This window comes from Gadus macrocephalus, chromosome 16 (assembly GCF_031168955.1).
Source record: "Gadus macrocephalus chromosome 16, ASM3116895v1".
NCBI lineage: Eukaryota > Metazoa > Chordata > Actinopteri > Gadiformes > Gadidae > Gadus > Gadus macrocephalus.
Genome location: NC_082397.1, coordinates 11,789,236 through 11,801,244, shown reverse-complemented (window position 1 = coordinate 11,801,244; position 12,009 = coordinate 11,789,236). Strand labels below are relative to the sequence as shown.

General features: G+C 48.2%; 1 protein-coding gene across 3 annotated transcripts in view; it reads left to right on the top strand.

Moving 5' to 3' along the window:
* sphkap (SPHK1 interactor, AKAP domain containing) overlaps positions 1-12,009 on the top strand; it is a 48,765-nt gene that overhangs the window by 6,801 nt on the left and 29,955 nt on the right. For all 3 annotated transcript variants that reach the window (XM_060075313.1, XM_060075315.1, XM_060075317.1), the window contains exon 2: positions 1,160-1,284. In XM_060075313.1, the coding sequence (XP_059931296.1) occupies positions 1,241-1,284 (44 nt within the window). In that variant the 5' untranslated portion in view covers positions 1,160-1,240. The remainder of the gene's footprint in view (positions 1-1,159; positions 1,285-12,009) is intronic.

Genomic DNA, 12,009 nt, shown 5'->3' with positions numbered 1-12,009 from the left:
AATTGGATACTGTACCAGTCATTACAAGTCTCACTCATTCATTAATTTCTTTATAATTACAAAGCGTAGACTTTAAAGGGTAAACCTGGTAGGTGACCACAGAGTTTAGAGAATATATGAAATTATAGAGGTTCAAGCTGTGTGTGTGTGTGTGTGTGTGTGTGTGTGTGTGTGTGTGTGTGTGTGTGTGTGTGTGTGTGTGTGTGTGTGTGTGTGTGTGTGTGTGTGTGTGTGTGTGTGTGTGTGTGTCAGAGAGGACCCTATCATACACATAAGCACATAGACATGAGGGCTTGTATATGTGAATATCTTTCTGTTTGTGTGCACACATCTGTGCGTTTCAGTGCATGTGAAACAGAATGACGGAACGAATCCACAAAGTAGACAAAGGGGAGACACCCTGCAGTGTTTGAAATTGCTTACACCTACATGTCAGAGCCAAACACCTGCTACATGACACAGGGGAGAAGAACTACTGGACGGCAAACAGGACCATCTGCTCCCTCACACTCAACCACACACTCTGCCTGTGTGTGTGTGTGTGTGTGTGTGTGTGTGTGTGTGTGTGTGTGTGTGTGTGTGTGTGTGTGTGTGTGTGTGTGTGTGTGTGTGTGTGTGCATGCACGAGTGTGTGGGAGTGTGTGTGTGTAAGAGGGAAGGAGTTCGATTTGTGATTGATAAGTGATGAGTGAGACGGCTGCAGATTGATATGTAGGTGGTGTATTAAAATGTTTGTGTGTGTTTTTTGTGTGTGTGTGTGTGTGTGTGTGTGTGGTGTGTGTGTGCGTGTGTGTGCGTGTGCATGCGTGCGTGCGTGCGTGCGTGCGTGCGTGCGTGCGTGCGTGTGTGCGTGCGTGTGTGTGTGTGTGTGACTGTGTGTGTCTTAGGAGTAACAAGACAGGTGGTTGTATATGTACGTACGCGTGGCAAGTGGAATTGCTGCATATGTGAATGGTGTATTCAAGTATGTGAAGTGTTTGGTCGAGGGTGTGTGTGGTGTGTGTGTGTGTGTGTGAATTTGTTTGGGGTGTGTGTATCGCAAGAGCAAACGAGATATGTGTGTGGTAAGTGAAGAGGCTGTACATTTATAGGCAAGTGGTGTATTGAAGTGCGACTCGCCGCGGGTTATTATGCTTGACTTCATCTCCATTACCTTTAGGTGGAGTCTGTGGTTGCAGGTGCACACCGACGCTGGACCTGTTAAGGAGGGGACGTGTTGGGAGACTGAGGGGGACTGAAGATGATGTCATCACTGCTGGCCGCACTACGGGCCTTCACCGAAACGTAAGAAAGACAAATTACTAAGAATGTAATACGTGTTGAGCTCAGTGAGCTATCTGACCTCTGTTCTCTGGTCCTCTCCTCTCTTCTCCTCACCTCCTCTCTCATCTCCGCTCCTCTCCTCTCTTACCTCTCTTCGTCATCATGGTATTCTGCTGGAGTGGGGAGAGTGGTTCAACTATGATTAATGTATTTATTTAATGTAATATTTGTACTTTATTCACTTTTATTATTTTAAATGACACACCATTTCACTTCATATCAGCACATGTGGCCTACCTGAGTTAAAGCGAGCTATGTTATCACACCCTGCATCCAAGATACTTCAACATGCACACGGCCATTGTGTAGAACCATGGGAGTGGACTGGATTAGTAGTACTAAGTCAGGCATGGTGTGCACGCCAGGTAACAAGGTCTAGCGGCCTGTCTGTATGCCAGTCCCATGCTATGTCGAGGCACTGCCCCCCCAAACCCCACCAGGCGGGGGCGAGCCACGTTCCACCCCATTAGTGGCTGTCTCCAGTGCACCAGTGGTGACTCCGAGAAGAAATTGCTGCAATTCATCATAAGCACCCGAGCCGGGTTCCCCCAGGGAACACATTGTAGGGAGTTAGCGAAAATGGGAGGGAGGGAGATAGTCGGAGAGAGAGAGCAAGAGGGAGGTAGCAAGATAGAGGAGAAGGAGAGAGAGAGAGAGAGAGAGAGAGAGAGAGAGAGAGAGAGAGAGAGAGAGAGAGAGAGAGAGAGAGAGAGAGAGAGAGATACAGAGAGACAGAGAGCATGAGTGGGAGAGAGCGGCAGATTGAGTGAGAGGGAGATCGAGAGAGAGGCCGAGGCCGAGAGTGTAGCCGAGAGGGCAGCCGAGAGCAAGTGCAAGAGAACGAGAGAGATTGAGAGAGAGAGAGAGAGAGAGAGAGAGAGAGAGAGAGAGAGAGAGAGAGAGAGAGAGAGAGAGAGAGAGAGAGAGAGAGAGAGAGAGAGATACAGAGAGACAGAGAGCATGAGTGGGAGAGAGCGGCAGATTGAGTGAGAGGGAGATCGAGAGAGAGGCCGAGGCCGAGAGTGTAGCCGAGAGGGCAGCCGAGAGCAAGTGCAAGAGAACGAGAGAGATTGAGAGAGAGAGAGAGAGAGAGAGAGAGAGAGAGAGAGAGAGAGAGAGAGAGAGAGAGAGAGAGAGAGAGAGAGAAAGTGATAGGGATTTAGAGCGTGTGTAAAAGAAAGAGTGAGAGAGAGAGCCCAAGAGAGAGACCGAGAGCAGGAGAGAAATTAAGTGAGAGTGAGGGGAGACTCTAACCGAGAGTGAGTGAGAGAAAAAAGAGACAGACAGACAGAAAGGAAGAAAGTGCTGAAAAGCCCAGCAGGTCCTCATGTTCTGGGACTGCTGAGAGGGGGTCAGGAGTTGCTGAGTGGGCCCAGTCCTCTGAGACCCCCTCCTCCTCTTCAGCACTAGCAGCACTTCTTCACCATCATCACCACTACCAGCACCCCTTCTCATCATCCATCCTCTTCATCATCATCATCATCATCATCATCATCATCATCATCATCATCATCATCATCATCATCATCATCCTCATCACCATCACTATCAGCACCCCTCCTCCTCATCATCATCAACACTTCCTGCACCCTTCCTCATCCTCACAACACCACCAAGACCCCCCGCACCTCCTCACAACCAGCATCGTTAATGTCAGCACCCCTCTTCATCACTAGCAATGACCCTCATCATCATCATCACCACCACCACCACCACCACCACCACCACCACCACCACCACCACCACCACAACCACCACCACCACCACCGTCCACACCGTCATGCAGCAAACAGGGATACCAGGTGTCAGAGAGACCCAGCCCCACAGAGAAACAGAACTCACACACAAGAGCAAGGAGTAGAGTATTATGGGATGTCTTGATTTAAGGCTGGGGGCAGCAGGGCATGGATGGATGCTGCCATGGCGCAGGGGGTGACGACAGTGGAACCGTGGCGTCTTTCTATTACCTGTCGGGTCATTTGGTAGATGGGGCTGGCACGTGGCTCAGGAGGTAGAGCGGGTTGGCTGGCCACCGGAAGGTTGGTAGTTCGAGTGTTGAGCTGTTCCTGAGCAAGACACCTAACCTTAACTGCTCCCGACGAGCTGGCTGTCGCCTTGCATGGTTGACTCCGCCGTCGGTGTGGGAATGTGAGCATGAATGGTTGAAAGTAAGGCAATAATGTAAAGCGCTTTGAGTGGCTACTGGTTAGAAAAGGGCTACATAAATGCAGTCCATTTACCATTAGAAGCTTTAATCCAAGGTGACCTCCAGTGGGTTTTTGGGATAAATGTCATTAACAAGCAGGGGTCTTGATCAAGGTTTGAACCTTTCAGCCGGGGGTCAGACCACCCTGACCACCAGACTATCCTGCATCCCATTCATCATCCTCTGTGTTATTCTACCTCACCGGAAACCGAGGGCAAAACATGTGATGTTCTCCAGAAGGAACGAACATGAACTCTGTATAAGTAAGCCTGCGTCGAGGTGAATCCGAGGCCAGCACAGCACTTACCCCCTCCACTATTCCCCCCTGGATGAGCAGAACACAGGTGACCTTTCTGAATCCAAAGGGGAGCCGTGCTTAAGTAAGAGTTTTCTACGTGAGACGGAGGAACACACGGTTGTAAAGGACAGGAGTGATGAACGGTGAAGGGCATTGAGGACATCTGGCACCACCTGCAGCCGATCAGGCCTGAGTCTTTGGGGACGAAAAGTAACTAGAGCAGAAGATAATTGCAGGTCAACTCGAATTTGGGGAGAAGAACATCATGTTTGTGTGTGTGTGTGTGTGTGTGTGTGTGTGTGTGTGTGTGTGTGTGTGTGTGTGTGTGTGTGTGTGTGGTGTGTGTGTGTGTGTGTGTGTGTGTGTGTGTGAAACACACACACACACACACACACACACACACACACACACACACACACACACACACACACACACACACACACACTTGACGTATGAGCATCAAAAAACAAATGCAATAATTACATTGGTTAATTGCGCCCCTAATCATTCTAAAGCGCGGGCGTTCTATAAAAGTGGCTCATTAACGAGAAGGGCCTGAACATCTCTTTTAAGTAGCAGCAGCTTTTCTAGCATAGCAGTAGATAAAAAGCAGGTAATTAATATGTAAATAAACATCCCCTTTAGCGATGCTGTAACTGATAAAGCCCTGCCACTGAGTGAATGAAAATGTTAATGCGGCAGAAAACCATAACAAGGCGAATCAGGCCTTGTTAAAGACGCCTTGATGGTCACAAATCAATGGCTCTTCATGTTGTCTGGAGGAGTGTGAGCGGAGAGGGGGGACCAGGCAACCGGATCCATGTCAGTGTATGCAGATGTTTGGCGCGCCACAAGTGTGTAATCAGTGCTCCGGGAGCCGATTCAAAGACAGAGTAATCAGTGGCGGGATGGGCTTGGGGATTTCAAACAGCATGTGTGATTCAGCTGCGGGTTCCTCTTCTCTTCTAGGGGGACGCCTCAAGCTCACCATTAGTGTGTTTCTTAGAGATATACGGTAAGGAGAACGTCCTTATAGCATTAGCATTTCATTTCATTATTATTTGTATTTTATTTTTTTTGCTTCATTATAGGGTGAGATAGAGAGGAAGGTATGGGAGACAGAGGGGTGGATATGCAGCAAATGACCACGGGCAGGATTTGAACCCGGATCGCTGCGTTCACGACTGAGCCTATATGGTGCGGCGCTCTACCCGGTGAAGCCGCTTGTATTTCTTTATTAATTATTTTGTTTGTATACATGTATGTATTTGGTAGATGCTATAGTTGTAGGATTCATTCCGAGTGTCTTGTTACTTTATGAGACCCTTCTGTGTTCTCAGCTGGTGAGGCACCTGGAGAGCCATGGGTTGGGCCATCGGTCTCGGTACCTGTGGAGCGTTAAAGCGGCGCTCGCTCTGAGAGACGGCTCTGCACACAGGTCATTCAGGGCGGAATAATTCGATTCCAAGCCTTTAAGGAAACCGCACGACGGGGAAGTGGCTTGAACAGACACACGGTTCAAGGATTTAGGTCTGCAACAGCAACGGCAGACGCCTGATGTCAGAGCAAAGGCTTTAAATATAATGCCATCCCCACCACAAAGACCTTACCCCCCTCCTCTCACATGCATACTCTCCACATAAGGCTTGCCGTGTATGGCCTGGGTATAATACCTGATTCCATCCCTGGCCAAGTATGATGATATCCGGACAGTTTTGTTAAACACAGCAACCTATAAAAATGTTACACTCAACAAACTTTCTATCTATCTATCATGATCCTAAAAAATAACATGAAGTTAAACAGTGGGTCTTTTCCGAGGACTAAAGAGCCACTCCACGCAGTAGCTTAATGGAGAAGTTAGGATGAGGGAGGCACTGCTGCAACCTCAGTTCCGAAGCCACGAGACAAGCAGCCTGCAGCCTAGGCATCCCAATCCTGCATCCTGACCTTTCAATGATGACTAATGATAGCCTCGCTCTCCCGCTCCAGCAAAACCATGATGAGAAGAGGAAGAGGAGAGGAGATCAGAGAGGAGAGGGGAGGGGAGGAGAGGGGGAGGGGGAGGAGAGGAGGGGAGGGGAGAGGAGAGGATAAGAGAGGAGGGGAGGGGAGGGGAGCGAGAGGAGAGGGGAGGATAGGAGAGGAGGGGAGCGAGAGGAGAGGGGAGGAGGCGATGGGAGGAGGGGAGAGGAGGGGAGGGGAGGGGGAGAGGAAATGGGAGGAGAGGGGGAGGGAGAGGAGATGGGGTGGGGAGGGGGAGAGGGAGGAGAGGAGAGGAGGGAGGGGAGGGAAGAGGAAAGGGGAGGGGAGGGGGAGGAGAGGATAGGATAGGAGAGGAGGGGAGAGGGGAGGAAAGGGGGAGGGGAGGAGGAGAGGGAGGGAGAGGAGAGGGGAGGGGAGGAGGAGAGGAGGGAAAGAGGGAAGAGGAGAGGAGAGAGGAACAGAGAAAATGAGATAAGGGTGGAGGAGAGGAGAGAGAGAGATAGACGAGAAGAAGAAGAGCAGAGGAGTAGAGAAACTCCTTCCAAAAAATAGTTAGTCAATGTTCTGGTCTGGAGACAAGTTTTGTTATGGAGATAACAAAATACATTCTGGTTGTAAATTATCAGTTTGTTTCTCAAAAAGGTTGCCACTGTCTCATTTGGCGCTGACAGTAATTGAGAAAATCCATTTTATTCTTGGATTAATGGAAGGATTTGTACTGTCCGATTTCAATGAAGAATATTTGCCACTAAGCTAGAAATTGAAATGTGTTTTATACACTGTATCAATACATGCAATTTATATTTACTATTTTAAAGTTGAGTTGGTTTCAGTGCCATCATTATCATTTCATTTGCTTAGTCAGATAAATGCATTTGCAGCTTGAACAATAAAATGTTTTTCTGAATAGAAATAACAAATTGCAGACAATAGACGTTCCTCTCTCTGTCACGCTCTCCCTCTCTACATTTGAAAAACATGATTTGCCGTCAAAACTCAAAACGCAGGTCTCAAAAGGTTCCCTCACTGTTCTAGTGTCTCCTCTCCACCAGTGCAGAGGCAATAAAGTTGTCAACCTGCTTCATGTTTACCAAAACACAACAAGGCTTATTAAAAGAGTGCTGCATCAGATACTGACCACTTAATAACAACCCATACACAGGCGGCCGCTGGTCAAGAAGGGCAGCGGAACAAAGAGTCCTGATGCCGGAGAGGTGGGGTGGGGGCAGTGGCGGAGGGGTGGGGTGGGGTGGGGTGGGGTGGGGTGGGGTGGGTGGGGTGGGGAGTGGTGGGGTGTGGTGGGGTGGGGTGGGGTGTGGTGGGGTGGGGTGGGGTGGGGTGCGGTGGGGTGGGGTGGGGTGTGGTGGGGTGGGGTGGGGTGGGGTGGGGTGGGGTGCGGTGGGGTGGGGTGGGGTGGGGTGGGGTGGGGTGGGGTGGGGTGGGGTGGGGTGGGGTGGTGGGGTGGGGTGGGGTGGTGGGGTGGGGTGGGGTGGGTGGGTGGGGTGGGGTGGGGTGGGGTGGGGTGGGGGTGGGGTGGTGGGGTGGTGGGGGGTGGGGGGGGGTGGGGGGGGTGGGGGGGGGGGGGGGGTGGGGTGGGGGTGGTGGGGTGGGGTGGTGGGGTGGTGTGGTGGGGTGGGGTGGTGGGGTGGTGGGGTGGGGTGGGGTGGGGTGGGGGGGGGTGGGGTGGGGTGGGGTGGGGTGGGGTGGGGTGGGGTGGGTGGGGTGGGGTGGGGTGGGGTGGGGTGGGGGATGAGTCAGCGCAGATTCTTTGGACAGACGCTTCTGTGAGATTCATGTTCCCGGCCCCAGAGTGGCAGACATCCCCGCCAGCCTCAACCCGTGCAGCATCACCTGGTGATGTCACGGCTCCGCGGTCAGCAGCGTCCCTCTCCCCCGGAGCAGCGATGACTTTGCCGGTCACCGAGATGTTAATAAATGATGCAAGTGGAGAGCAGATTGTGAAAGGCGGAAGAGTTCAGCGGTTCGGGTGGTTATCCTTGAGCAAGACGCTTATCTACCCCTTGCCTGCTCATGAATGACGCGTGTCTAGAAATGACTGAAATAGACTGAATAAAAAAAAACATTGCACGGCTAAAAAAACTAATAGTAAGAGAATGTCTGGGTTCTAGTGGACAGAATGCGAGGCAGGCCGGGCCCCAGCTTAATCGCAAGGGTCTAGACGGAGGGGCCCCCCAAAAGACATTGGGTTTTCAGAGCTACACGGGATGATTAGCTTCCAGTTATTTCCATTTCCTCATCCAAATATTTTACTGATACGTAACTTCGCTGTTATCCCTTGCGTACATCGTTCCTTTCTTAAAGCCTTTTTTCAACTGTTTCGGTTTGCTAAGTAGAAGCACCCATGTCCCCGCTAGTGTTCCAGACACTGCACCCAGTCATTGCAATCATTCACCGCAGATCTAATGATCGCTGATTTGATCACAATTAATTATGGATCAGCCTTTCCACTGAAGTCTTGCTAGTTTGAATGTGAATACTTTGTAAGATATTTTTTCTCTCCTCTCGAGTAATTGACCTCCCTTTGGAAACAACCCAGAGTTTTGGGATATTGATCTGCCACCGGTGGAGTCATTTCCCAGACTGATAAGCTTGATCAAATTTCAGCACAGAGAACACCATGATGAATGTATGCATGTGGATACTCAGGAATCAGATGCTATGGGTAGTCCTATAAACCACATTTGTGTGACTGCTCCATTGTGAGGCAATTGGCAAAGCTAGCTGGCTACAGACACCAACCAGATAACAGTTTAGTGTTTATAGTTACCCACTCCACAGACATGAGTTTAATGTTACATTTAATTATGCAATGAATATAAATAGCCAAAGACCATAGGAACTACATGAATGCCTTTGTTTAAAATGCATTATGCATTATGAAGTGTGAAGTAGAAGGCGTGGTTGCTGAAGTGTAAATTGTCAAATGTTGCAGAATAGATTCAACTGTGCTATCTATCATTCTTCCATAATTGAACTTGAAAAACATTTACTCTCGCCAGCATAAGAGTATCCTTTACATCCTTTGGAAAAATAATACTATATTTTCATACCAATATCACCTAGCCATCGCATTAACAGGCTTATCATAATGCATCTATTTATGACCTGGCCCGAGTTGAATTGACTTAATATTGTGTTAAGACACTGATGAACATAATGTGTTTATAAAGAGCACCTTGTCTTTCAGTAATGCCAGGCTTGTTACACACGGCTCGATAATTACACCACAGCCTTGACCTTCACTCAGAATGTTGCCGGTAGGCAGCCATAATTACATTGCGGAACCATAGCACCTGGTTGTTCTTGGAGTTTATTGAAATGTTAAGTCCTCTTGCGTGATGGCTGTGGTATTTCCTTTGCTCTCCATTTTGAAAATTGTGTCTGGATTATGTCACTGCTGCCTTTCAATCATCGATCCACAATATTTTGTTTTTGGCACTTTTTTTGGAGCAAGCGTTGCACAGCAAAATAAGGCTGTGTTTAATTGTGTTTATGTGTCAGATTTAATAAAGGAGAGAATATGGTTGTAGGAAGTTAATCTGAAAAAAACCTTTGCACAATAAATAAGAAACATCATTTGATGTGTGTGTGTGTGTGTGTGTGTGTGTGTGTGTGTGTGTGTGTGTGTGTGTGTGTGTGTGTGTGTGTGTGTGTGTGTGTGTGTGTGTGTGTGTGTGTGTGTGTGTGTGTGTGTGTGTGTGTGTGTGTGTGTGTGATAGTTTGTATCACTAGAAATCTCTCTCAACTTGTCGCAAATCGACTTAGCGATTTCGAAATACAAGAAAATAATAAGAAAAGAGGAGGAGTAATGTACACAAAGAGTGCATTCTGTATTTGGAGAAAGGGTTAGAAAGCAAATAAAAGAGATGATAGATGAGAGGGAGAGGTAGAGAGTTTACTGGGTCCACAGAGAAATCAATTGAACAAGCCACTCACGTTTTAAATGAGCTTCACAGCTTATGGCTCTGACAGTGAAGAGTTGAGCTCCAGAGTGGCTGTATCTTATTGCCCAGGTGGTGGTTCCAGACCTATTCTAGATATCCTATTGATCCGCAGCACACAATGAGGAAGCATATTGACAAGCAAACTACTTCAAGCACGCTCAAGGCAAGGTGAAACTCTCGGTGTCATGTTCACAAATACACATGAATGCACACACAGACACACGCACAGGTACCTACACACACACACACACACACACACACACACACACACACACACCCACACACACACACACACACACACACACACACACACACACACACACACACTCACAGACAAAAACACACAAACACACACAGCATGGTTTCATGGACACATGGCTGGAAAAAGCTTCCACCTGCCTCATGGCTTCCTACCCGACCACAATCTGTCCCCACCAGCGTGAGCTACTGTACGGTACTGTTGTAGTGTACTGTTCAGCTCTGTGCTGTGCTACGCTAAGCTACACCTATAAGTACTCTACAGTACCTCCTTTCCTCCTCCCCCACTCCGATCTAGCCCCCTGGGTGTCAACACCATGACGTGCTGACTCCATACGGGGGTGCAATGCCTTCTTTAGTCACAGAATGATGATGGCCTAGATTCACATTCTCATCTTATGTGCCATGAGTATTCCCATGTCCTCTGAGGTGCATCTGCCTGTAAATATGTGGGGAGAAGAGGCTAGAGGTTTGGGTCAACCAGCACTGGCGGCTACCTAGACTAGACTAATACATCATGCATCATTTTAATTTAGGCGGCAATGTTAATAATTTCTAAAATGGATCCTTTTTTTTTTATATATTTACCTCAGACATTGATAATCAATAGAACATCTGTAAGAAAACGTCTGCCTTCAAAGCCAATGGAGAAGTTCATCTTTATAAATAATCAGTAGAAAGGCATCGGGTTCGACTTTAATTATAACTAGCCTACTATCAACAAACAATAACTGCTTTTGCTTATAAGCTGCCAGCACAGCTCCCAGTGACAGCTAATATTAGCCAAATATACAAAATAAATCTAATTTTGGAATAATGATAAAGAAACGTAAAGCATAATCTATGAAATGTGTGAAACGGCAAATGAAAAATCACCCTGGTGAATAAGTGTTATTCATCTGCTGTTGTTGCCAATTTCGAAAGATAAATAATTATGTTCCAAATTGAGAAGGGGTTTGGGGGGTTAGCCGAGAGCCTAATCAGTGATTCACACAGAGACGAAGCCTTCAGGGCTTTCCACGCACACAATGCTCTGGTTCACCATTAACCTTTGTCTGGGATTAAGTTAATCAGGTCCCGTAATCATAACTGTCCGCTACGGTAGGATCCCAGGTGGAAAGAGGGAGATGGAAAGGACAAATACAAATAAATCAGAAAGAATAACTGTGGTTTGAGGAGGCTGTGATCAGACTGATTAACGAGCCCATTAGCTGTAATTGCAGCCACATCAGTGCGTCAACAGCTCAGCTAACCCTGTTCACAGCTATGGTGCATTAACCAATACCCTCCATGCTTATGCCACTGTGTGAGAGAGATGAGAGAGAGAGAGAGAGAGAGAGAGAGAGAGAGAGAGAGAGAGAGAGAGAGAGAGAGAGAGAGAGAGAGAGAGAGAGAGAGAGAGAGAGAGAGAGAGAGAGAGAGAGAGAGAGAGAGAGAGAGAGAGAGAGAGACGGACGGACGGACGGACAGAGAGAGAGAGAGAGAGACAGAGAGACAGAGAGACAGACAGACAGACAGACAGACAGACAGACAGAGACAGACAGACAGACAGACAGACAGACAGACTGACGGACAGACAGAGAGAGAGGGTGACAGAGGAACAGACAGACAGACAGACAGACAGACAGACAGACAGACAGACTGATGGACAGACAGAGAGAGAGGGTGACAGAGGGACAGACAGACAGACAGAGAGAGAGAGACAGACAGACAGACAGACAGACAGACAGACAGACAGACAGACAGACAGACAGACATCCAGACAGACGGACAGACAGACAGACAGACAGACAGACAGACAGACAGACAGACTGACAGACTGACGGACAGACAAAGAGACAGACAGCCAGTAAAGATTGTGATAAACATGTGTGCTTAGCATTCACCTCTTTGTTCCAGCAGTAAATACGTTTCTTACCTGTATCTATTAATAGACCTCCAAAGTGTCTCCTCTGTTTTTCCGAGCCTCGTTA